Below are 26,779 nucleotides of genomic sequence, written 5' to 3'. Positions count from 1 at the left end.
CCTGACGGGTGCAACTATTGGCTAAAGAGCAACTGCATGCCGAGACGTTGCGGGACTTTCGACATTATTCATACACTGCATGTTCTTGAGCTCATCCTATTGACTGTCCCCCAAAACTCCTGAGCTCTGACCCACACATGTTAAAGGCAAGATTCCTTGGGAGTGATTGTCACTTGAGTGCTTGAAGAGAAAATAAAGAAAATCTGATGGATTCTTAATTTTTCCCTTCAAAGAGTTGTTCGTGAAGTAAATGAAACAAGCTAATCTTAATATCAATGAACAAAAATAAAAGGAACGATATGCAATGAAAACACGTTTTATTCAATTTTTTTGTAATTCAAGGAGCGTGTTGTACCAATAATGAGTCAAACAAAGTGAACATAAAAGGCGGCAGAGAACAGTCAAATTTACCAGCACTTCTAGTTACAGGGGCCTGTCTCTCATATAGTTCAGAGGAAAATGAACGAGGGAGGCCATGACTAATTACATGTAACTTTTATGAGATAAGATATAAGGTAGAAAAACAAGTTGGGAGCAGCAATAAATAGTTCCGAAATGTTTTCATAGCAAATTCAGTATATGAGGGTTATATGCAATGTCAAACTCCAATTTAGCACTGTGGCATCAAGTGTCTCGATTTCATATCACCACCATGCTTGTAATTTACGTTTTAGCATTAAGCAGCAACAAAAAACAACTTTTTGTAATATTTAATACGTTTTTCATACATTCTACAGTACAGCATTAAAAAAATAATTTGGCCTACAATAGTTAACAGACGTGAGCAAGTAAATATTGACAATATGCCAAACTTTATAAAAAGCCCCCAAGGATTACATTAGTACCCTGTGGAACATTTCCAATAAACAGCTCATCACTGATTGGCCCTTGTGACCTTGGAGAGAATTAGAAAGTATAAACTTTGAAAAATATTTACACAAATGAAGTAGTTTTTTTTTACTCATTATTGTTGGAGGAAATCGTTAAGATAATCAATTCTTATTCATGAGGGCTGCCACTGCGGTTTTTTTGTTTTGTAGAATTGCTTTTTTCAGAAATCGTTAAAGATGGGGTGCATCATTGGAGGTGTCCTTAAAAAGTTGAATGTTAAATATTTTCTCCATTAAGTATGTATTTACAATGCCCAACTCAGTTCGAAGAGCCTTTATATTTGTTTTCATCGTGCCTTTCTGCTCTTATCTTACTTTTAGCAGGGCTGTTTGGGGTGGAACACATTAAGTTTGAGGAATGGCTGGAGGCAGTGCTGCAGAGTTATGACATGCTCATCCCTGTAGGTTTTAAAAAAATTCTATTTGTCAGTGTAGTGTGAAAATGGCAAAAGTAGGAAAGAGCCTGCTTCGAGTAAAGTCCAAACACCAACCGAAACCCCAAGTATGATGAAAAAGGAAGTGTTTATTTGAGCACATCTAAGAAATGCAAACCCTTGCTTTCGCATCATGAATGAACTGATTGAGGCTGCAATGACAACTCAAGCCAGGAGCTGGCAGCAGAGAGTAACAAAGTTCCAAATTTCAAGCAAGCTCCCTTAACATTAGTTGCTTCACATAAATCATATATTTTAATAATAACGAGGGCTATCCTTAAGGTATTTAGTAAGTTGCCTTTGTAGATCTGTTATGTTGGAGATTTCACAACTTTTATGGATATTTTTGCTGAGTTTAGAATCATGATTACTTGCTTATTTCTTACGTATTAATATATTCATATCTAGAAAATCTGTATGATATTGGAGGTCATCCGCACTAATCGGTCATTTGTCAGGTTCAAAAAGTGTTGTGACCTTCTATATAGCCCACTAATATAAGCGTTTCACTGCCTAAAATATTTCCCGATCTAAATGTAGATTTATTGACCTGGGTATTGCTGTGTCCCTGCTACATATATCAAAGACAAGTTTTAAAAAAAATATCGGGAATGTTAAGCCCTCCAAAAGGGTTATTTGTTTTTCACCAAAATAATAAACACTGGTTACTTAAAAAAAAAATAAAAGAGTCAGTCCTTCAATCTGTATTTCACGCCAGACAATCACAGTAACACAATCAAAAATCCAACGATGTGTGAGTGAAACAAGCCCACCATCATTTCATGAATATTTATAAATGTGTCTCTGAGTCATCTTTCTTGATAATGTTTTATTTTAATTTGAAGAACATTCGTAACACAGTACCTGTACCAAGTCAAAAATACATGAAAATTGAGCGGGTTGCATCGGACAGGACAATGAAAACGGCAATGTGCGACTATTGTACTTTTAAGTCACTTTAGTATCCATTTTCTCATGTGTGTCTTTGAGTGTGTGTGCGCACGCGTCGGGCGGATATTGCTCTGCGAAGCAAAATGGCTCAGAGCCAAGGTTCAGTAATCACATCATCTTCGTTTATTAAATCTCCCTGCACTGCTTCTGTGTTATTAAAATCTCCCAGCATTCCCCACGATGCATGCTACCCATGCCACCTCTCACTCACACCCGCACACGCTAGTCCTTCTCACACACAAGCATGGATATATATGATTACGGAGTACAGTGCGAGTTACACACGCACACACATACACACACAGTAAATACTATACAAACACATTGTCACATAAGCATTCATGCTCAGTTTGTGGAAAAGCAGATAAGGTGCGTATGTACCGACATCCATAAAACAAGGCCAGATGCTGATATTTGTTGTGTGCTGATAAACTAATTGGGTAAGGAATCCTCATGCTTGAATGAAATTTTTCTAAAGGAGTTAACTAAATAAACGTGCGATATAAACTACCCTTATATACCCTAGACTACAGCTCTCAAGCCATTTCTTTATTTACGAAAGTCATTAAATCTACATATTATGTTTCCTATCAAACACATTCTTTTCAGATTTGCATTTTTTCTAAAACAACCTTTATTTCATGACTTTTTTGTATTTTCTGTTTGAATTTAAATATTTCCTAAGTCTTGGCCAATCACTTTACAGGTTGTATCTGTTTTACTAACAAAATAACATTATAATGTACAGCAGTGTTTCTCAACTGGTAGGTTAGGTCGAAAAACGTGGGTCGCGAATCTGTTTTCAGTAGGGGCGACAGTAGCTCAGGAGGTAAAGCGCTTGTCTTGGGATTAAGAGGTTGCAGGTTCGATTCTATGTTTTATGTCGATGTGTCCTGGGGTAAGACACTGAATCCTTAATGCCCCCGATAAGCAGGTAGTTGCCATTCATGGCTGACGCCGCGATCGATATGTGAATGGGTTAGTACGAAGCACATTGTGCTTTGGGAGATTTTCATTGACTTGAAAAGCGTTATATAAATGCAGACCATTTACATTTAATAGGTCGCAGCAAATAAAAGCAAATAAATAACTAAGGGTCATTTAAACTACTTTACAATTCCTTGCAAATATGAGTTGACACCCAATATCTTTCACTACAGAAGAAGACTGATAACATTTGTTCACACATGGTGAGCATGGCCAAACACGAATACAAGGGAGAATATTTGAGATATTTTTAATGTGAAGGCTGCTAAATTAAAAGGGGTTCAGTGTCTTACCCAAGGACACTTCGACATGTAACATGGAGGAGCCGGGATTCGAACTGGGATCCCTTGATCCCAAGACGAGCGCTCTACCTCCTGAGCTACTGCCGCCCCTGTGAACATATTCTACTGCCTCTGGTCATATTTTCATTGCACTACTGTTACAATGCACTATTCTTCATTGAATTATCATAATTATAACTTAGGTCAGTTTTTTTTAAGAACTATGCTGTAATTATTATTTTTTGGGCCTATTCAACCTTTAATCTCTTTTCTCTTCAAAGTCTCTATGGGTTGGTTGGTTGGATCCCTTAACCACTAGGGTCGTAGGGGCACCATTTCCTGTGGTGTGTCTTGGGCAAGTACAGCCTGGTGGGGCCCATCCCTCTCCAGGGTGACATATGTTTCCACCAGGCCTCGAACCATGGACCTTGTGCATATTCAGCGAACGTGCTAACTACATGTTTGACCCTGGAGTGCCATGACCAATCTCGTTGCATACAATGTTTCACAACATTGATATCAATGACGATAAAAACAATTCTAATTCCAAAACTGCACAATCATTTCATTCAATAAATCGGAGAAATATATTTTTTTTCTTGATTTGGGTCGTAGCTTTTCACTAGGGTGGGATGGTTGGTCCTTAAATCAGACCAATTCAGAACCACTGATGTACAGAGCTAGAAAAATGTCAACTAAAGGCCCACATTTGTTTTTTGATGGACTCAAATGTTTACCATATTAGTAATTACACCCAAATTAAAAAATCATTATTTGGAGGATGTATTTGTAAAAATAGAATACTTGACTAAAATAAATTTCAAGTTCCATGAGTAAAGTTGTAGTGATTAGGCCCGAATTTAAAATATTGTTATTCGGAGGATGTATTTCCAAAATAATACTTGACAACATACTAAAATAAATTTTAAGTGTTCAATTAGTAATATCCCAGAGCCAGAAATAAAGCTGAATATAAATGTTATATAAACAGTTGACAAAGGATAACTTTTGATATGATTTTTTGCATGAAATTCGCTTTGCCATGAGAAACACAGCACTTTATGTCATTACTTCTTATTGAACAATTTTTATGATTCACTGTTTTCCATTGCACTAGTTTTACAACTTAGGCCTGTCTCCAAGCATTTCCTTTAAAATATTTTTTCCTATTTATCCTGACATTCAAAATTGAACTAATGCTCTTGTCCTAATAAAAAAATAACATTTGTATGATAGTTCATCAAACAGTTCCATCGCCCACTTCCCAAACACAGCTGAGAAGAGCTCCAATACCCTCACTACCCTACTGAGGACAAGCGGTGCAGAAAATGGATGGATGGATGGATGATAGTTCATGTATTTTTTCTAGGTATTCAAATCAAATTTTTTTTTTAACTGGACGAAAGTTTTTTTGTACCACTTGGAGGGACTAAATATTACAAACTGTCCCTTTAAGTAACTGTAGTAGGGAGACAGATTTTAAGTGGTATATTTGTTGATATGGGAGTCAGGCTCTGGCATTATTCTTATTTCATAGATTTTATCAAATCATCTCGCGGTGAAATAAAATTTGCTACAGAATTAGAGTATTTTTACAAAGCTGGTTTTGAGATTTTGGTGAAAATGTATGGTGTGGCTTTCAAAATAAATTCAAAAAAATGTTCTTGTCATGGCTCTTTGAGTCAAATAGGTTCCCTGACCCCTGAAGTAATTGTTAAGATGTGACTCTTAACATAAACGCTATTTATTGATTACTCTGACTATGGTGTTCGCACTGTTTGTGTTAGCAGCAAGCTGAGAAAGTGTTGATCTATTCGATATGTCTTTCTCTTTGTTTGATGTTTAGTTTGACTGAAATCTGGAATGGCATTAAACATCTCAAGGAATTTCTTACCATCTGCCAAACTGCTGCTTGTTGTCGAGAGAGTTCACTTGACAGCTGACAAACAGTGCAGTCACTTGATACGATGCATCAATGCATATTTTGCATTCAATTGCGTTTCGAATACAAGCATGTTTGATTGGAAAAAAAAAATGCTTTTATTGTTATTTCTCCCGGGATGCTTGATTCAACCTGATGCTACCAAAAATGAATACAATGCACGAGGACCTGCTCTCTCACTTGTGTGAGCGTCAGGCGGTGTGTGCGTGTGTTAGTTCAGATAAAACAGTTAATCCCCAGGCCACCAGAACGCAATATCCTGTCTGCCCGCTTCTCATTTCCTGTCTGTCTCAGGCGGAGCGGGAAGCAGCGGGTTAGAGGAGCGGGGGTGCCGGCACGGCAGTGACGGGGGACAGTGGTACCCGTTGCCCCAGAAACAGGAGATGCAGACATTCGGTGGAAAGTGTCCACGCCGTTCCCCCGCCTCTTCTATTCTCCCTCATACTCTTCCTCCTCTTCCTCTCTGCTTTTATTATCTCAGATTTAATAAAGGCGAGGCGACCAGCTTGTTCTGCCATGAAACATTTATTAGCTGTCTGTTATAAAATTGGTATGTGTGTGGGAGGGGGGGGGGCGATGGTGTCTCATATTATGCACGATCGGTGACAATATCACAACCTCATACACGTGGCTGAGAGGGAAAAAAAACCACATCTTCTTCACCCTCTCCATCGGACTCAATCTGTCAAGTGACGGTTGGCCTTTCGTACGGTGATGATTCAAAAACATGACATTAACATGCCGCTACTTTATTTAAGACGCAACTTCACGTATCATCTACTGCTCAATTGACCGAAAAGAAAGTCACAGTTTTTGAAACTACCAAATATCGCTGTGATCAGTATTTTAAATAAGTGTGGTGATTTGGTCCCGGTGTACAACTGCAATCACTCAACTGTTAAAACAAACTATTTAACACATTCAATGCCGAACATAAAAATATCAGTGTAGGCTTTTAAAGTAGGCTGAATCATCAAGCATAATACTGAAAAACTATGTTAAAATAAAAATTTTAAGTTGACATTCTTCTACTGATTCGGCCCACCTGAGAACTGAAAGTCTGCATCCGGCCCCACAGCACCCAAGTGGGTTTGACATCCCTGGTCTACACTGTTATTCTATCGGCTGCTCAGATGAAAGTTGAAGGTGTAAGGCGTCGTTTTTTTGTCTTCCTGTTGTAGTGACCTCTCAGAGCAAAAGAAATAAGGAATTGTTGAGGAGGAGGTGACAAACATGGTTATTCAGCCTTAATAGAGCAGAACTAACACCCAAATCACTATGTAAGAGTCTGGTCTGAACATTTCATAAACAGTAAGTGATCAGAACCACAAAGTCATTTTAGAATGAATAATAAGAAACTTGGTCAATCTTTTTTTTTATTGAATGTCTTTTTAGGTAAATAGGTAACTTAACGTAACATGTCAGGCAAGATGTTAGTTTTTCCCACTAAGTGCATCTGGAACATTACCAGCATTGGTCTCTTCCTGAGGCTAGTTACCAACTTTGCGTACTTTTCTCCTATCCTTTCCACATATGTCAAAAACAAAAATGCTTATCTACATACTGTAATGATTGAGCCTCAAACTCCCATTGAACTTTTAACACCTACTGAAGTTTTATTCAACCGGCTAACCTATCTGCATTGTACTATGATGACAACACAGACTGGCCCCCTTCTCTCAAATCTTTTAATGGAAAACTTAAATTGGCCAAACCTCACCGAGCTTCATCTGCCCCCAGGTATATCAAGTTTGAGCCCCCGGACGTGAAAATACAGGTGTACTAAAATATGGGTAGGTACTCATCCAGCATGGCAGCCACTACTTAGGTCTCCCAGATGCAAATTACGCGATTAGGAATTATCCATCAGATAAACTATTAAGATGAACTATGGAAACGAACAACCGTTGCTGATTTGAAACAGCGCATGCAATATTTGTATAGCTGTGAGTGAAATCATACTAATTTCACTTCACTTCCCAATACAAAACAGGTTTCTAAAGAAAATTACCAGGCAGTTTCAGCCTACCCAAGTTTCAACCCTCGGATTTGGGTTGAAAAATCTTGCATTGATTAATGTAACAAAGTAAGGTGACGTGATTAAGAAAGGTTTTTGTTTGGTAATTTTGATTTGTTTTGATTTTTTATGTAATGGTACCCTCACTCACAAAAAAACCCAAAGAACAAAAACAGAAATAAATATCGAAATATAATTGCGAATTGCTTATAAAAATGATGACAGAAATTTTCCCTTTGGTTCGAAACAGCTTACCTTCCTTCAGAAATGGCATTAACTTTGTTTGGTAACATTTTTATGATTACCGGTAATCGTAAAAAAGGCCATTTTGACTGTTTAAATTTTAAGTAGTAAAACACAAAAAAGGTGGGTAAAGAGGTGAAGACAAAAGTCAAAATGTGTACGACTTACAAAAGTCATAAACGTGATGTTTGCACATTGCCTTGCTTTTAGGGCGGGGAAGGCGTGCATGTACCTGATACTGCTAAAGTTTAAAAGGAGAATATCATAGACGGATTTCAGCATAGTCAGGCAAAGTTTATTCCTGATAAGCATACAATTTGGGCCAAGGGAGTTGGGGTTAGCGCAAACTAACTTGTACAATTACTATTTTTATTAGATATTTTGCTTAAGAAATGGTTCCTGCTCAAGAAAATCCTTTCTGTTTTTCTTCTCGGTGTTGACACTGCGATACTTCTGGCTAGGTTTAATGGGCCAATCTCTTAAGTGCGTGTCTATGAGGGAGGCAATTTCAGGATTTTTTTACTAGTCCCTCAAAACTGTTCCTGGTGGTTCCACGACACTGATTGACAAAATACAATTGAAATATGCTCTAGCTTTTATAGTTGCGTAAAAAATGTCTGAACCTTCGTATCCCTGTGTGAATACGTTTGATAATTTAAGCACAAGAATTCTAATACGCCTACAACTGTTTTTCTGTTTTCTGTTACCCTGTTCTAATTTTTCATCTGTATGACGTCTGCATGCCAATTACACAAATGTAAAAGAAGGAAATCGGCAACCACATGCGTTGTTATTCTCATACTTGCGGTGCGCAAGTGAAGTCACGATAGAAAAACCATCACGCAGCTCGTGACGGCTTATCCAAAGTCTAGGAACGCGCACAAGAGGGCCGATTGAAGGGGACCTATGTAAGTTCCCCTCCCGCAGCTCGTGACGGCTTATCCAAAGTCTAGGAACGCGCACAAGAGGGCCGATTGAAGGGGACCTATGTAAGTTCCCCTCCCGCAACGGATGTTCATGCTCTCCAAACCAGCCTAATGTGGTTGTGTGGTTAGCACGTCTGCCTGACAATCCAGAGATCCGGGGTTCGTGGCCTTCTTGCCTGGGGTTTGCATTCTTAGCCCCTCACTGCCTCCTGCACCCTACCCTATGTGTACTTTACTTTACTCTAAACCAAGAGCATGCTATTTATGTTGTCCTTTGGCACCATACGGGTGACTCCAAATTTACTACAAAAAATCAAAGGCAACTTCTATATTCCCAAAGTATCAACGTATCTTCACAATACCTACATTTTATTTTAAATACTCGATGTAAGCATGTTGAAATCCCGTCCATCATGTAGGTATGGCCTCTTCCAGGTGATCAACTTTGGGCTTAGGGCTTTTACACAGCGACATGCTCAACTTTTTAAACCAGGGGTCAGGAACGTATGGCTTGCGAGCCAGATATGGTTCTTTTCACGAGTACATCTGGCTCGGATATAAACAAGGGCCACGGTACATTCAAATTTAAGTGTATGTGAAGCAGACAGTAAGACATTATTTCGGTTTAGAATATGTAGGGCAAAGTTCAAACATCACTATGCTCTTACAGTGATGAACAAAGAGACCCTGTTTGGCTGTATAGGATCCTCATCTCAAAGCTCATTAAATAATCTATATTCACTGTTTAGACACTTTTTGACAAAAACCCACTAAACAAACTGTAGGGGTTGGTTGATCTCTGCACATGTAGTGCACTTCCCTAAATATATCCAAAACCTTTGGTTTACAGTACTTTGTGACATTTTTTACAAAAGAGGCCTTCTCTTAAGCAACTGTGGGAGGGAGACAAATTTTAAGTGGTATAGTTGTTGGTATGGGACATAAGCTCTGGCATTATCATTATTGCATAGAGTTGATCAAATGATCAAACAGCCCACAGTAAAAATGAAATGTGCTAAAGAATGAACTTTTGTCTGGAGAGCAGGTTTGGATGTATTGTTGAGTTTTGTCTCAAAATATAATTTATGGCTCTTCCAAAAAACATTTTGGTTTAATGGCTTTATACTCTCACAATTTTGTTAGTCAAAAAGGTTCCCGACCCCTTTGACAAACAAAATTGTGAGAGTCTAAACTAGAAATCTAAGTGTGTTCAATAAAAACCTTTCAGTATACAAACAGCAGTCTGTATTCCCTTTAAAATAATGTGTCTCCGACATTTATATTGACACCTTAATCTTCACTAGTCAGCCCAAGTTTAGCTGATGGTAACAAGAGTTTGTTGACAAGCCATCACGTTAATAATATTTCCCCATGCTCCGTGTCGAGCCTGTCATTGAGACAGCCACAAGAGCTGTGGCTAATTAGAGCTGTTCTCAATCAGCACCACCACCTCCTTCCCCCCTCATGCACTCCCTGCAGGGAATATAAAGCCAGCAAGTGGCAGACGAGGACAATGAGGAGGGGGTAGTGACATTAAGAGAAAACAAGAGATAAACTGTTTGGTGTCATGGCTGTGATCAATCTCACTGAAAAGGAAATGAGGTTTGGGGTGGAGAAATATGATCGCCAAGCAGACATTGACGAACGAGGCGGCAGATAGGAGGGATGTGGCGACTGCGTCGATGCAAGATGGGCGGCTTCTGTCCGACTGAAACCTCGGAAGATCGAGGAAAGATATTTTGAACCCAGAGGAATGGGTACCAGGATTCACTTGTTCGCGTTCTACCTTTAATATGCAAAGAGCGGCAACATTATCCGTCTTTAAGTAGTACCAAAAACCAAATGAATCGAATGTGAAAAAATGTGAAAAAAAAGACAAATAAAAATGACCTGTTCTTTATAACCTTGACTTGTCACACTTCAACAACACAAATTTTAGGTTGCTTAATTTTGTTTATTTTTCATTTTTAGCATCTACAATTGACGACTTTTAGTTCAGGTTTATTAGCTTTTTTAAGAGAATGTGTAGTATTGTCGATCGGTACAGTTCAGCAGGACAATCCTTTTGTTGCTTAATCAGCAAATGGATATGAGACATAATGTATCTAAATATATCTATTCTAATCTAAATCTAATCTAAACTATTTAATAATTTCTAATTATTGTGTTTGTGTGTGTGTGTGTTTGTATGTGATTTATTGGCTCCAAAACGGCTGAACCGAATTTCATGTACGTTAGGCCTCCGCGATTGTCTTTAACTAGGTTTTGTGTCATTCCACCGCTAATAGAAACCTACAAAAATGGTAAAAATACTCTTTCCTATGGTCTGCTTTCCTCCTCCAGCAACCAAATTGTGTACTGCAGCTCCTGACCACCGACCACTCCAAGCATCTGAATCCAATTATTATCACCGGCAACGCGGGCTATTTTGCTTGTTGCTATTAGGACAAAATAATTCAACCGACCTAGGCGGATAGTGTGAAATAAGCAAATACTTAATTACCAAAGAAACAAAGAATAAAAAAGACACTGATGTAAACAAACACACAATAAAGTACTACTGTAATCTGATATTTTTTACCTCATATTATTTTTATAAATGGTTCGTTTGGTTATCATTTTTATATTTCCTTTAAGTTAAGTCAAGTCAAGTTTATTTGTATAGTCTCAAAGGGCTGCACAGACCGTTTACTATTACGGACAATAGAATATCATTACACCATTCCCTGATCTAAAACCGACATGAAGGCAAAGTAAAACTCAAAACATCAGCATGAGGAAAATCATATTTTTCAAGTGACGGATAGTGAAAAAGGTTTTCACCGTTGTGTAAATAGGCAAATGACAATTCCCTTAGCTACCAGTGTACACGTTTGCAACATGTCCTGTCAGTGGACTTGGTGATTGGTTATGCGTTCCATTTGGCTTGTCAATCAAGGTGTTGCAGGCACATTTAAGGATTGCTATCGTAAATGTTTCACATTTATGACTGATGGTCCTATTTATTGCCCATCATATATCAATAAAACACCCACAGGTTAGTCTTTTCAGAGTCAGAATAATCATTCAAATATTATGATCATAAGGGGAGAATTTTTATGAGCTCACCAGACACGTGATAATCACTCGGGATATTTTTTAGGACACATGAGATAAATGCCCTTTGTTGAATTTGATTAAAAAGGAAGAGTGCCCCCATTCACCATGATAATCACTATGTGTTAGTTCCCCTTGGTTTCAAGGATGGCTCTGCTACCAACGAAAATAAAGCCCTGTGTAGACTTTGGTGCGACTATGTGGTCAGAAGAGAGATATTGCATTACACTTGCTGGCGGGATCTCCCTCTGTGTGAGTTTATAAAGCTAAGATGTAGCGTGAGCGGCCTCCACCCCACACCGAGTGAGCTATTAAACCCAAGCTTTAGTGAATATCCACCCCCGGCGACCTCTTTTTCCACAAGGTCCGCATTGCCTTTATAGCGCTCACGAGGAGGGCCCACAGGCTCATTCTAGCTGCGCTCGACATCATTGACCGGGAAACGCCGGCCTTGAAGCTTCCACCTTGACGGGGAACCGTGTGGCTGACCTGTACTGGAGGGAGATGATGGCTATCAGGAGGCCCATTTACATAAGCAGCACTTTTTCTTATGATGCCGGGACCACCCTTGCCTCTTTCGCATTGAGATAACGCAAAATAGTCTCCACAGAGCCTTTGAGTTTTATACGGAACACAGCAAAAATGAAATCGAGTTGGTCTGTGTCAGCAGAATTATACTAAGTCACTTACAGTAGTTGTGAAACTCTTCCATGTTTATGTGCGCAGCAACGGATTATACTGCCCCTAAGTGGGCAAGTCATAAACTCCGGAAGGTGGTGCAAGGAATTAATCATGATGTACAAACCTTTTAATTCTTAATATTATATTACAGAGTGCTATTCACCTTCTCTCTCTGGGCGCCGCTGTAGTTTAAAGCAGTGTTCCTCAATTGGTGGGCCGGGACCCGAAAGTAGGTCTTGGACCAGTTTTCACTGTGTCACGGGCCTTTTCCTTGGAAGTCATGTTTGAGTCAAGTCATGTGGGTCAATAACACTCCTTTTATTGATTGGCGATAATGGTCTGCTTTAACTTTTCTACCTGTTCAGTCAATCAGAGCGTTTGAGAGGGCCCATATCTCATTTTAATGTGATTTTGTTCGTTTTATTTGCTTTTTCTGCCCATAACAATGGATCCCAAAAAGGTTTATGATAAGAGAAAAGAAGAGTGCAAAACAGTGGCAACATCGATCGAGTCGAAGAAGTAAACGACTGCGAAATAAGAAAATGGTATGAGAATATATTACGTACGCATATGAGTGAATATATTCTGCTATCTCTGCTTTGAAATGCACGAATCCTTTGGTTTGACAAATTTGAAGAGTGTAACATTATTATTGATTTGGGTCGCAGTTTGTCATTAATGTTGAATGGTGGGTCCTAGAGTCAGACCAGTTGAGAACCAGTGGTTTAAAGCGACAGTGGGTATTACTGTATTTACTCGCTAGATGTCACTTTCTTGTGTAGTGCAACTGAAAATGAGTGTTAAAAACACAAGAAGAAATATAAACTACAGAGACTCAAATTAGCCACAGCGCATCATTTTACTTCTCATTATTTTGCCCAGCCTATTTGAGGTTTTCAGTACTTGGGAACGTTTGAGATCATTATGGCGGACAAGGGGCAACACGGTGGAGCAGTGGTTAGCGCGTGTGCGGCACAGTTCTGAGGTCATGAGATCGAACCTCCTGTGTGAAAGTTGCATGTTCTCCTCGTGCTTGCGTGGGATTCCTCCGGGCACTCCGGTTTCCTCCCACATTCCAAAAACATGCAAGTCAGGTTAATTGGCCGGTCCGAATTGTCCCTTAGTGTGAATGAGTGAGTGAGTCTGTCTCTGTGTGCCCTGCGACTGGCTGGCAACCAGTTCAGGGTGTCCCCTGCCCACTGCCCGAAGATAGCTGGGATGGGCTCCAGCACCCCCGCGACCCTACTGAGGATAAGCGGTGCAGATAATGGATGGATGGATTGATGGCGGACAATTTTTTCTGCTTCCTTTAAGCGAGGCTCATGTTATGTATTATAAATACTCATTTCTCGATTTACCAGTGTTTTAAAAATGCATGTGTATATAATAGTTTGTGTATTTCTGCTAATTATTTAACTCAATTTACGCCAAAGACATCCCTTCTCCAAAACTTACGTTATTCAAGTTTTATTCAAGTTCAATGAACTTTAGTTTTATACAAAAGGTTTATAAAAAAGCTGGTTAGTCTGTAAAGCTAATGCACCTTGAATGCACCAGCTGGGCATGTGCCATATGCAATATATATAGACGGAAGACTCCAGTCAAGGCGTAAAAGCGTCACGGGAAACATCTGCTCCATACAGGGACGGTGGTTGAAATCACAGATAATACTTTTGAAATCCCCCTCATTTCCATAGTAGATTAAGAAGAGACAACTACCGCTATTTCATAGCAAAGAAAAAAATGCTTATGTTTATTGTCCTTTTGCTGTCATCACACCTTATGGCTTTTCACTATATTTCTACTTGTTAGCATAATTCCTTCAGTATTTTTTAGCTTTCCATAGGAGGGATGATAGGAAAATAGCAGCGTGCTAGCTAAAAATGATTCGCTTTTAAAGGAACGGTGGGAATTATTTGACCACTAGATGTCGTGTCTTGAGTGGTGTGACCAAAAACGAGTGCAATAAAGCAAAAGGAGGAAAACAAACTACCGAGATTCAAACTGACCAAACCGAACCATTTTGCCTTTCATTTTTTTGCCTAGCCTTTCACGAGGTTTTTAATATTTTTGGCGTGTGCTTTGGGTGTGTTAGTGGCAGTAAGATGACAATCAAATATGTCAGCTCCCTCTAGGTGAGGCTTGTGTTATGTAAAATAAATTTACATTCCCAAAATGTTGGGTGAGACCTATTTTATTCATTTTGTGTGAGACAAAACTCACCAAATGTGTTGATTGTTTGCATCCTCCTGCAAATGTCTTTTATTTATGAGTCCCCATTATGATTCAACCAAACTCACTTATTAGCTTCCCTGGAAAGTTGGGCACAACGTCCTTTGACAACACTTTCACTCAATGACACAAAATTGAAGCGATGATTGCAGCACAACATGGTATGGAGGACTGATCCTGAGATAAGTAATAATAAACCGATGCTGCTATAGGTAGAAATGGTTGTATAAATGAATAAATACCTACAAATACATGGCATTCAAATGAACACATACATAAATCACACGATAGGTCTGTATATTTACCTATCGTATACAGTATGATAAAAATGCAATTTTTAATATACTTATGCATTTTGTAATTTCTTCCTTTTGTCGTTGTTTTTAGTCTGAGTATTTTGTCGCCGTATTTTGTCGTCATTGTTGCATTTTGTTGTTGTCGCATTTTGTCGTTGTTTTTTTGTCATCGTATTTTGTTATTGTTGTATTTTGATGTCGTATTTTGTTGTTTTTGTGTTTTGTCGTCATTGTACTTTATTAGTTCTTGTATTTCGTCGTCGTATTTGGTCATTGTTGTATTTTGTCACAACAACACGTTATTTAAATGAAGGGACGGTCCAAACTGGCCCAGCTTTTCACCTATTGGTTTAGCATTACTGATCCGCCCCCTAATGTAAACAACATTTTGTTGTGACAAAATACATCAACAACATATCACAGAATACAAGAACAAAAAACAACGGCAAAATACAAGGACATAGTACAAGGACAAAATATAACGACAAAACACGACAGCTAAACACAATGACAAATTACAACAACAAACTACAAAGGCAAAATACATTGACAAAATAAATGACAAAATAAATAGCAAAATAATTGCATTTTGTCTTGTGTTTAGGTATTAGGTGATTTATTTATCCATTCGTTTATTTGTATGGCATATATTTGTTTTTTTCTACTTATGGCAGTGTCATACCGCCATAAACATGAACAATAGAATGGATAAGTTATGCTCTTGATCTAAACAAATTCAAATTGATCTAAGATATACCTCTGCATAATTCATTTCAATTCTAATCATCTAACTTATGTGCTTTCAAGGTATAAACACAACTGTATTTACTGTAAAAGCAATATGCGTCTACTTCCAATGTATCATCCAGATACTGAAGCTGTGCGTGGAGGTGCCAATGCTAGTAAAACAAGGAGACATTGTTGCTGATCCATTGAAGGTCACTGGCAGCGCCCAGAGCCAAGTCTGGCACGGAAACAGCCCAAAAACAAACCCATATGGAATGCATACAGGCGGACTAAATCAACCATGTCATCAATAAGCCCCAGACTATTAAACTCGGTCTACAACTATCGTCATTACACGAAAAGAACAAATACCGTTTTTCACTCCCTGGAATTAAAAAAACTAAAAACAAAAGCATGATTTTTGATAAGCTAGCGTCTACGCCATTCCCACTCATTCCCCCGCGATAAACGTCATACAATGGGACTTTCATCAGCAGCCAGCCAGTTCCTCCTTTCTCCTCTTTTGCAACGCATCACGGAGCCCTCGCTCGGCCCTCCAGATGTCAGGTACAGTGGGAGCTGCTAGATGCCGTCTGACACTTTCCAAAACATTGATAGCAACGCACATAATGGACGCAACACACTCAAGCAATATTCTACCAGCAGACAAAGTGCAGCCTCAGGAAACGAAAAGCACTAAACGTGAAACATCTGGAAGGACCATTGCGTTTTTACATTGTGTATTCCCTCTGTTGTTTATTTCTGAAAGGCTTCCCCTCCCTGGCATCCGAGAAAGAAGACCGCACAGACACACTAGTTGCAAACCTACAGGGAAGACTTCATTTGACTTATTTCAATTTTCTACATTTTAGTGGCTACTGCCATTGTTTTAAGCATCTCCAAAAAGTCATATTTTCATCATTCAAGTCATTTAAAATATGGCATCTGTTTCCTGCATGACACTAGTATACTGCATGTCTACAATTATGTTGTAATATTTTTGTTTTTTACAGGGTTTTTTTAACCGCATAATTGAAGCAGCTGTCGTCTATGATATATTTTTAACAGGTTTATTCACACACTCTGAAAACAGTTTGGGTCAATAATATCCCAATTCACATCCAACCTGTTTGATTCTCTATTTGGATTAATATTATTTTTTTTTAATGACTAAAAAGTTAGAATTTTTTTAAAACTCTGCCTATTTTTTCCCCAAAAGATTATTTCTACAAAATAACAGAGCAAAAAAAAAAAAATCTTTTTTATTTAGAATCCGCCCATAAAATGTTAGCAACATAATTAAAATCTCACCCAAACATTCCAAATCTGACCTATGCAACTACAATAGGTAAAGTAAAATTGAAATTGCTTTTATTCATTCTGAATTGGGGCCTTAATCCTACTGGAAGGGTTTTAGCAGTGGTCTGCAAACTACGGCCAGCGGGCCGGATAAGGCTTGCCCCATTATTGGGTTCGGTACCCTGAACAACATTAGAGAGCGTTTTGACTGGAATTTTTTTTTTTTATACCTAACTAAAAATTCTAAATATGGGTTTAAATTTTTTATTGTAACGGGACTCGAATCCTGGTCGCCACAGTGATACCACGTGAATACCACTGACACAAAAGACATTTCAAAAGGCATTGGGTTTTATCCTATTATCGAATTTTCTTTAATTACTATACCAGAGATGAATGTCAATTTTCTTTGTGTATTTCACATTTTACAATGACAATAGATTTGATGACATTAGAATGGACAAATAAAATATAGTTTATTGTAGTTGTAACATGTAAAATACACAACAAAATTAACATTTGTCTCTGCCACCGTGACTAAAATAGTGTGATAAAATCTGCCTTTTCGCAAGTCATCAATACTGCTGGTCAGGTGCTCTGGGAACTCGGCTTTACTTGGGCCTATTAAAACTGTTTTTTTTCTGTAAATATCCCACAGAGTGTTGTTATTAATTTAATAAACAGTGTTATTATATATTTTCAGATTTTTTATTTTTGTGAAGATATTAGAAGGGTTTTATGATCGTGATTTCCTGAAAAACAATACAATTTTTATATTTAGGCACTGCTGCAATTGTCACAATCCTTCTGTTCCAAACTGAAGGGAAAGGTTTTGTAGCCATCACCGCGTAGGTGTTACCAACCTGATTTTGGGGGTGCTCAAGTGCCCTCAAATTCAAACCAAGCAACCCCAAAAATTAAGGCACTTTTAAGACTCTCTTTTCTTGAATAAAAAACAGGATAGGATTAAATATAATGAAATTTGTCAAGAAAATATAAAAAATAAAACAAAACAAATATGTGAACAACACACTGCAGAAAATACTCCACTGCCTTCAAATGTTTTAGTCCATTTGATTCCTAGCACTGTTCTCACTCCTGTTTCGGTTGGCTAGTGTCACTTGCGGCATTGCGGCGGAGTCTGTGGAGGTTCTGGTGTATTGCGGTGAGAGTATGTTATTATGGAAGCCCAAGAATGCCCTAATTCAATAAAAAAGGGACATTCGATTGGTAAAAACGGCCTTAAAACAAACAATAATTTAATATAAATGGCCTTAAAGTGAACATTCAATTGATTAAAACAGCCTTTTAAGATAAAAAGCCTTTAGCAAAATATTTTAATGAAACAAATGAGCGAGAAAGTTGTTTGTCTCTGTGTGCCCTGCAACTGGCTTGGCAACCAGTTCAGGGTGTCCCCTGCCCACTGCCCAGTGCAGATAATGGACGGATGGATGGAGCGATGAATAGATGATGGATGGATGAATGGATGGATGGATGTTCACATAATTGAATTTTATGTTTTGTATCAATTTGAATAACATTTTGTTAAAAAAAAAATTAAACCGGCCAGACACTTTTGGAGCTCAGCACCCTCATAGCCCTGAATCTCAAATCCTGCCAGCCTCCCTGGAAAAAGTTTGTGGACCCCCATTTTAAGAACAACTCCAAATAGCAATCGATGTGAACAGGAAAACGTTGCCTCTTTAAATACTCCAATGGGAATTTGAATCCAGTGGTTTCACGCTCTGCCCCTCCATCTCATGCACGCGCATCCCGATCCTTACTTTTCATAGTCGGGCTTGCAGTAGAGCAGTGTGTCGCGGCAGTAGCACGTCCCCGTGAGCGCGCTCATGCACACTGCGCACTTGACGCACGACTCGTGCCACGAACTCTCGTTGACGCGCAGCAGGAATCGGTCTGCGATTGGCGAAGAGCAGCCCGCGCAAACTTCGCCGCCTCCGCCGGAGTATTCTGGACCTGCTTGGGGACAGAGGCCCACCCACGGATAAGATTAAAATCGTCATCCATAGATCTAGAAGTTCAGCGAATTTAACCTGAACTTCTGATATATTTAGAATAGAATAGAATAGAATAGAATAGAATAGAATAGAATAGAATAGAATAGAATAGAATAGAATAGAATAGAATAGAATACACTGAATCCCTAATGCTCCCAATAAGCAGGTTGGCGCCTTGCATGGCTGCACGGCCGCTATTGGTGTTTGAGTGTGTGTGTGTGTGTGTGTGTGTGTGTGTGTGTGAGTGTATGTGAATGGGTAAGTGTGGAGCACATTGTAAAGCGCTTTGGGAAGTCTTCATTGACTTGAAAAGCGCTGTATAAATGCAGACCATTTACCATTTATCAATAGAATAGAATAGAATAGAATAGAATAGAATAGAATAGAATAGTATAAAATACAATACAATACAATACAATAAAGACTATTGAATTGTATGGTATTGTATATACCATACAATTCAATAGTCTTTATTGATAACAAGTGAACATTGCTTGCATTGAGATTATACATGGCACCCTAGGATACACGCGTACTAAAACTAAAAATAACATAATTATTATCTTATAATTATTATCAGGCAAAAAGACACTGCTTTGAGACTGGCCTAAGTTGTGAGTGCATTATAATAATAGTGCAATGAAAACTAGATAGATAGATAGATAGATAGATAGATAGATAGATACTTTGTTCATCCCCGAAGGGAAATTCACATTTCCAGCAGCATCCCTGAGCTGAGAACAATCGAGAACAATCGAAAATAACACGGGAGCTGCTGTAGTGGCTGCCATTCGTGACGGCGCCGGAAGAAAAGATTCAATTTGAATCATTTACAAACAAACAATTGAATCATGTACAAACAAACAAACAAAATATTCATGTTTCAATAAGTGGAGTGTTAATAAAATATTTCTGATACTGATATAACCAGATAAAACTAATTTTAAGTTACCTGTCCAAATGAATGTTGTGCCATCTCACCTTTCCCACTCTCTCTCCTGCAGTTGACTTGCATTTAGTGCATCGTTACAATTTTATATATATATTAAGCCTAGACAATTGGCTATCGCTATATATATGGTTTTAAATAATAATAATAATGATGACCAAAATATATAATGTTTGGTGAATGTTTTAACAATATATTGAATGGCGATTGTAACATTTTAGCTGCACGAATCACACATTATTGAAAACAACTTATATTATAATATTTCAGACATTTTCGTTCTTATTAATGGCAATGGGCTACATTGTCCGGGGTGAACCCTCCTGTTGTCTCCGGGTCAAAATGACCCGCCACTGTGATGTTTAAAACTCTAAATGGATATTTTATTTAACTTTAAACGTTTACTAAATTGGGACCGATATTAGAAAACAATGTCAGTGTTGTTTTTATTCACATTTATATGTAAACTGTATAAAAATATACACGGATAGTTTTTAAAATGAGGAAAACATTGGAGTTAAACAATAAACTCACAGAAAATAAAGAACATTTTCCATTGATTTAAATTAATACTTTCCAACAAGACTTACTGTATTCCATAAATGACCATTCTTTTGTTTTCCCCCCAAAAAGTTTCATGCAATGTGAAAAGAAGTTGTGGTGGGGGTTTGTTCACAAAACGATGGGAATTCAACTCACATTTCCCCCGTATTTTATATGTTTTGGATTCTTTTTTTTTCTTCAAATTCTGTGCGCCGTATACCAATTGATATGCGGGATTTTTTTTCTTGACCATTCCGGCCGGCTCTAATGCGGATCGTCTCTGTCACTAATACCAGGCGACAACGGCATCGTAAATTGCTAATGAGGTTGTAATTTGCGAAATCTTGCACACTCTGCTACATACAACAAGCAACACTGAATTTACTGCAAGTTGGGGAAAAACTATGAAGCTGAAATAATTGCTTGTGGCGTTTATTTGGTAAATAAGATAAGCTATTACACAAATTATCTCTTGCTATGAGTAAATAGGTGCTGCAGAGACAAACAACATTTGTATTTGATTGTGAATTAGTTGTTCTTCCTTCTCCGAGAACCAAGTGGCATTTTATAAAATGGTGGTAGCAGAAATAACGAGGCCTATCTAGCCAAATTATTTGGAAAAACTCGTGGCCCGTTTTTGGACACATTACATTCATCTATTTATGTATGAATTTATTATTTTACGTATCAATATGCTCTCACCCACCGACAAAGGGTGTTGAGGATGGAGGTTGCTGCTGACACGACTGTTGGCTCTCCTCTGTTTTCATGCCTTCTCTCCTTGCCTCAATGTGGTCCCTGCACACACGCACGCAGGTTGAGAAATAAATAACATTAGAAATACATGTTATATGTTGTTTTTATTCTGGATATTTGAAAAAAAAAAAAAAAGAAATCAAGAAAATGTGATGTGTAAAATCAAGAATATGATCAAAACTTTGAAATCATTATGCACAGTTGCAAAATTTATGACGACAAATCCATCGGATATTTAATTAAAAGAAAGCCTAAAAACTTTTTCAAGTTCAATTTTGCAAGTACGAAATAATAATAACTCATCAAGTATTAACTTTTTTTAACATTATATAAACTGACACACTCGCACGCGTGCACTCACTCTCACACCTAACTTAATTTGATTTATTTGTCTTGCATTTTATTAATTACCCACAATTAATATCATCATATTGTTTTAGTTTTGTTATAATCGTATCCGTTTCATGATTTGGGGAAACACATTGCTCAATGTTCTAATCCGAGATTATTTCCATTGCCCCCCTTTTTTTTAAATACCCAAAAGGGAATCAATCCAAAATCTTACTCATTAATCGAATACAAATATTTTTCATTTCCATGCACACAAAATTATAAAACCCAAATAACCCCCCTGATCTTTAATGGTTCAATTTAATCAGACATCGTGTAATATCCATGGCCTGTAATACAATTAACACGGCCATCCATTTGGATTTTTGTCTCATCGTTGAAATTAGATCATTATTTCTAGGGCGCAGTTATTAGATACTGACTGAGGATTACCCGCTTAATTGCCACATTAAGTAAAAACACGATAAAAGACGATGGAAGAAATGAGTATTATGGAAATTTAGGCGTTATCTGATCTGGTTTTATGACTAACTGGAGGCATGGAAAATCCACAAGGGACGTGTTTGTATTTATGTACTATATAATTGCATGCTGTCAACAAACGACTAAAACAAGTGCACGTGAAATTGAAATATAAAAAAGCCATTTTCTCAAATATGTCAGTCAAGAAATGCGCGCTAATCCAAAAAGGACACGAAATTAAAAGGACTGATTTAAAGAAAAAGCATAAAAGTATACACCATTGCGTTTTCAGGTGTAAATGAGAACTCAAACGCACCATTTGCGATAATACAATGTCTTGTTACCTTGAGGTGAAACACACTGCCGGTATCTCGGTTGGCAACATTAAAACCACGGAGGCAAGTTGGCAACTTCCAGATGCGTTCACGGACCGCTAGTTCACCTGCACACTCGCCGTCCTCGCGTCTCGCTAAACTCAACATCCGTGACGACACTCCACGCTCCTTGTCCACTCTGCACACGCACTATTGTTTCTCCTCTTTCTTGTCTAGCAACCTCGCTGCCTCTCTCCCCTGGCGTGTTTTCTATTTGCGTGGACGGGGGAGAGAAAAATAAATGTCTACGGATTTCAGAGAGGGAGGGTTGTGGGCGCGTGGAAAGGGAGAGGGGTGATGATAAAAAGTGGGGGACCCCAAAAATGGGAAGAATTTAAGGAGTTTGGGGTGCAACTCCAGCATTGCAAAATAATAACTGTTGCTGTGCAATTTTTGGGTGACTTTTCAAAGTATTTTTAACAACGGACATTAAAGGGACAGTGTCTATTATCTAGCGCTCCTGGGTGGTAAAAAAATCAAGTGTGTGGGAAAAAAATATTGATTTAAATAATACGCAAAAATAATATATGAACAAGCAGTTAATAGTGTATTTTTTTTTAACTTTAACTTTTAATCTAGGCTTAAAACACTCTTCTACTCTATAGCGTATGAATAACCTATATTTCATGTTGACAATATCTGTGTATTATTTGTTATTGGTCATCCTGGAAGGGGAATTACCTCTTGTGCGGACCCTTTCACAAGGTTTCTTAATTCCCCTCATATTGAGGTTTTTAGTTTTTCCTTGCCCTAATGAAGGTTTTAGATCAGGGGATAAACCCGCGAACGTGGAACCACGAAGTGGCGACGCCCTTTCAAAAATGCTTAGAAAAATAAAATTATTTTTAAAATTATTTTATTTCATTATTATTTTTTTTTAGACCCGTGAAGCTCTGAACCCGCAAACGTGGAACCACGAAGTAGCGAGGTCCCACTGTATTTGCTGGTTCGAGAGCGTTCTCCATCCGGGCACCGGTGCTGTGGAATGCTCTTCCCCCTGAGATCCGATCTGCAACCTCAGTGGAAATGTTTAAATCTAAACTTAAAACTCACCTCTACTCTATTGCATACGAATAACCTACTCCTCTTGTCGGTTGAAAATAGTCTGTGTAATATAGTGTAACAATCTGTGAAGCCCTTTGAGACTCTTCGTGATTTAGGGCTATACAAAATAAATGACTTGACTTGACTTGACTATTTAGTGTTTTTTTTTTCCCCCCAAAAAACAGAAAACGTTTAGAACGTGTTCCACTTCAAAATAATTTCAGCTCAATTTAAGTATTGTTTTTTTTTTAATTATTGTTCATTTTCTTTTTTATTTCTTTCTCTTTCTTTTATTCCATCCCCCTCCCTTACTTATTTTTTGCTCTTAGCTTTTTCCTTTCTTCCCCCTGGCCTTTTTTCTCTTCTTTATAATTTTCTTTCTTTCCCCCTTTTCTTTTCTCCTTTTTCCATATCTCTCCCTTCTTCTTTTCCCCTTTTCCATATCGTTTTTTTTAAGTTTTTTTTTATTTTCCTCTCTTTTTTCACTTTGTTCCTTCTTTCTTTTTATTTATTTCCCCTTTTCTTATACTTTTAAACTTTCTTTGTGAAGGGCTATAAGCAAAAGTGGAGGAAAACATTGTTGTGTTTTGCTCACTTTGAGTCTCCGTAGTTTGTATTCTTCCATGTAGTGGTCAAATACTACACACTGTACCTCTAAAATACAACATCGATTTGAATAATAAACAAAAATACACGAACAATCATCGTGGGTTAAGAAATTTGTACTTATTTGACATAAGATAAGGGTCACCCACACCATTGGCGGTACTCCAAAAATAAAAAACTGTCTTTTTTCCCTGATGTTTTTCTGTAGTTTTTTTTTTGTTATTTTTTATCCTCTATTTTTTCTTCCTTTTAACAAATATATTTTCCTTTCTTTAGTCTTAATTCTTTGCAAAATGCTCGGGCAAACATTAATCAAAAAAAATTGTGTAGTTTGGTCATATTGAGTCTCCATAATTGTACTTGCATTACATAATACAGTGACATCTACTGGCCAAGTATTATAGACGGTCGCTTTTAAGATATGGAATACTAAAGTGATGGAAGCTTGGAACGGTTTGATGTAATAATAAGTCATACGATAAAAAAGGGTGTAGGCACATAAACACATCGTATAATGTTCATCTCGTCTATTTTGATGGGAAGTCTTTAAAAGTTGTAGATCATTTGTTTTGCATATTGTTTTGAATGAATGAAGTTAAAACAAAAACGACGAAACGAGAGTTCAGAAGTCGATAACAAGCGTTTGTATTTTGAGGTCGGTGAGGTGTGCGAGCACAGCACCATCTTGTGCCAAAAGCAGGGTGGTGCAGAAAAATAGCAATCTCTTTTTATTTTTCTCTCTTCCGCTCTCATTCTTTCTCTTTCTTTCAATATTACTCGTTCTCTCTTTCTAGCTGATCCTCCCTCTTTCTGACGTTCTCTCTGTCTCTTTTCTCTGTCTCTCTTCTCCCCTCTCTCCCTATCTCTATCATTCAATCTTTTTCTGCATTTCTTTTTACTTACTCGCTCTCGTGTTCCTCGTTGTCCCCCTTTCTATTGTTTGCCTCGCACTCTCTTTTTCCTTTTCTTTTTCCATCTTTCCTTCCTTCCTGCCTGCCTTCCTTCCTTCCTTCTTTTCTTCCTTCCTTCCTTCCTTCCTTCCTTCCTTCCTTCCTTCCTTCCTTCCTTCCTTCCTTCCTTCCTTCCTTCCTTCCTTCCTTCCTTCCTTCCTTCCTACCTTCCTTCCTTCCTTCCTTCCTCCCTCTCTCTCTCCCACCCCTCTCCCTCTCCTCTCTCTGTCTCTCTCTCTCCCTCCCTCTCCCTCTTTCCCTCCCCCCTTCTCTCCCTCCCTCCGTCCCTCCCTCTCCCCCACCTCTCTGTCTCTCTCCGTCTCTCTCTCTCTCTCTCTGTGTTTCTCTCTCTCTCTCTGTCTCTCTCTCTCTCTCTGTGTCTCTGTCTCTCTGTCTCCCACTCTCTCTTTACCCCCCTCTCTTTCTTTCTCTCTCTTCCTCTCGCCCCCCCTGTCTCTCCAGCTCTCTTTACCCCCCCTCTCTTTCTTTCTCTCTCTTCCTCTCGCCCCTCCTGTCTCTCTAGCTCTCTCTCCCCCTCTCTCTATCTCTCTCCCTCTTTCTCTGTCTCTCTCCCTCTCTCCTCTCTCTCCCCCCTCTCTCCCCGTTTGTCTCTCTCTCTCTCTGTCTGTCTGCTTCTCTGTCTCCCTCTCTCTCTTCCCCCCTCTCTCTTTCTCTCTCTAGCTCTCCTCTCCCTCCCCTTCTCTCTCTCTCTCTCTTTCTCTCTCTCTTGCTCTCTCTCTCTCTCTCTCTCTCTCCCTCTCTCTCTCTCTCTCTCTCTCTCTCTCTCTCTCTCTCTCTCTCTTTATCTCTTTCTCTCCCTCTCTCGCTTGTTGATAAACCCAGGGGCACTCAGGCTTCTCAGCATTTGGATCCACCACTGACATCATGACACTGTCTTTTTCCGCGTTTTTCTTTTTTTTCTCTTGTTCTCTCTTTCTTTACCGCTTTTCTCTTAAAGGCCCAAGCGATTGGTTGTTATGTGTGGTGTCATTTGTGACTCCCTGTGTCTGTGTTTTATTTATTGAAATGTGATCCCCATGGGCTTCCAAAGAGCAGAGAGTAGCGGTGCAGCACAATGTACACACAGTTAACACAGGAGCACTTCAAGAAGATAGATCGCGTGGAGCACAAAAAAAACAGTAAAACAGGAAAAGGAGCCAAATTTGGAGTCTTATTAATTTTATTTCAAATTATATCAAAGGCTCTGGAACACAATGTATTATTTGCAAGACAAAAATTTCACTTAGCGCCAGCTCAACCAACAACCTCCAATCACCTGAGAACCGTGCACCAGAGGTCGAGAACCACCAGGCCGCAGTCCGGTACCGCGCCACGGGTAGTTTTGTACCAAACCACACAAAAATAAAATTAATTTCCACTATTATTTTACCTATTGTCGTTTTACAAGCTTTTTGGTGGTACGTTTGAATTAAAATCGTTGGTTCTCTGCCAGGTGGTGCAACTGTCTGGTTGGAAACAAGGATTTCTGCCTGCCGAACATATACCTGTGAAGCTCCAGGGCTCCATGCCCTTACAAACTGTTGTATTTTTCTTACAAAATACAAAATAATCTTACACCATATTTTTTTTTCCAAACGTGTTTATTTATGTAGTTTAACATGTTATATTGTACATGTGTTTCGTTGTATCATATATATTGTTAATTGACATTTTGTTGTGAGATCCTGAGTTGCTCGACATGAATGAGGTTTATTATAAAAAATG

General features: G+C 38.5%; 1 protein-coding gene across 2 annotated transcripts in view; it reads right to left on the bottom strand.

Moving 5' to 3' along the window:
• Nucleotides 1–22,638, bottom strand: part of lmx1al (LIM homeobox transcription factor 1, alpha-like) — a 39,240-nt gene extending 16,602 nt beyond the window's left edge. Inside the window, exons 1-3 of one of the 2 annotated variants that reach the window (XM_088328640.1) lie at nucleotides 22,425–22,638; nucleotides 21,218–21,309; nucleotides 18,786–18,981 (exon numbers count right to left, since the gene is read on the bottom strand). In XM_088328640.1, coding sequence (XP_088184766.1) covers nucleotides 18,786–18,981; nucleotides 21,218–21,309; nucleotides 22,425–22,465 — 329 coding nt within the window. In that variant the 5' untranslated portion in view covers nucleotides 22,466–22,638. The remainder of the gene's footprint in view (nucleotides 1–18,785; nucleotides 18,982–21,217; nucleotides 21,310–22,424) is intronic. The other variant, XM_088328649.1, reaches the window with a different exon arrangement.
• Between the last annotated feature and the right edge of the window lie 4,141 nt (nucleotides 22,639–26,779).

Source organism: Urocampus carinirostris, chromosome 1 (genome assembly GCF_059441175.1).
Source record: "Urocampus carinirostris isolate Australia breed hairy pipefish chromosome 1, RoL_Ucar_1.0, whole genome shotgun sequence".
Classification (NCBI taxonomy): Eukaryota; Metazoa; Chordata; class Actinopteri; order Syngnathiformes; family Syngnathidae; genus Urocampus; species Urocampus carinirostris.
This window is presented reverse-complemented; position numbering and strand designations above follow the sequence as displayed.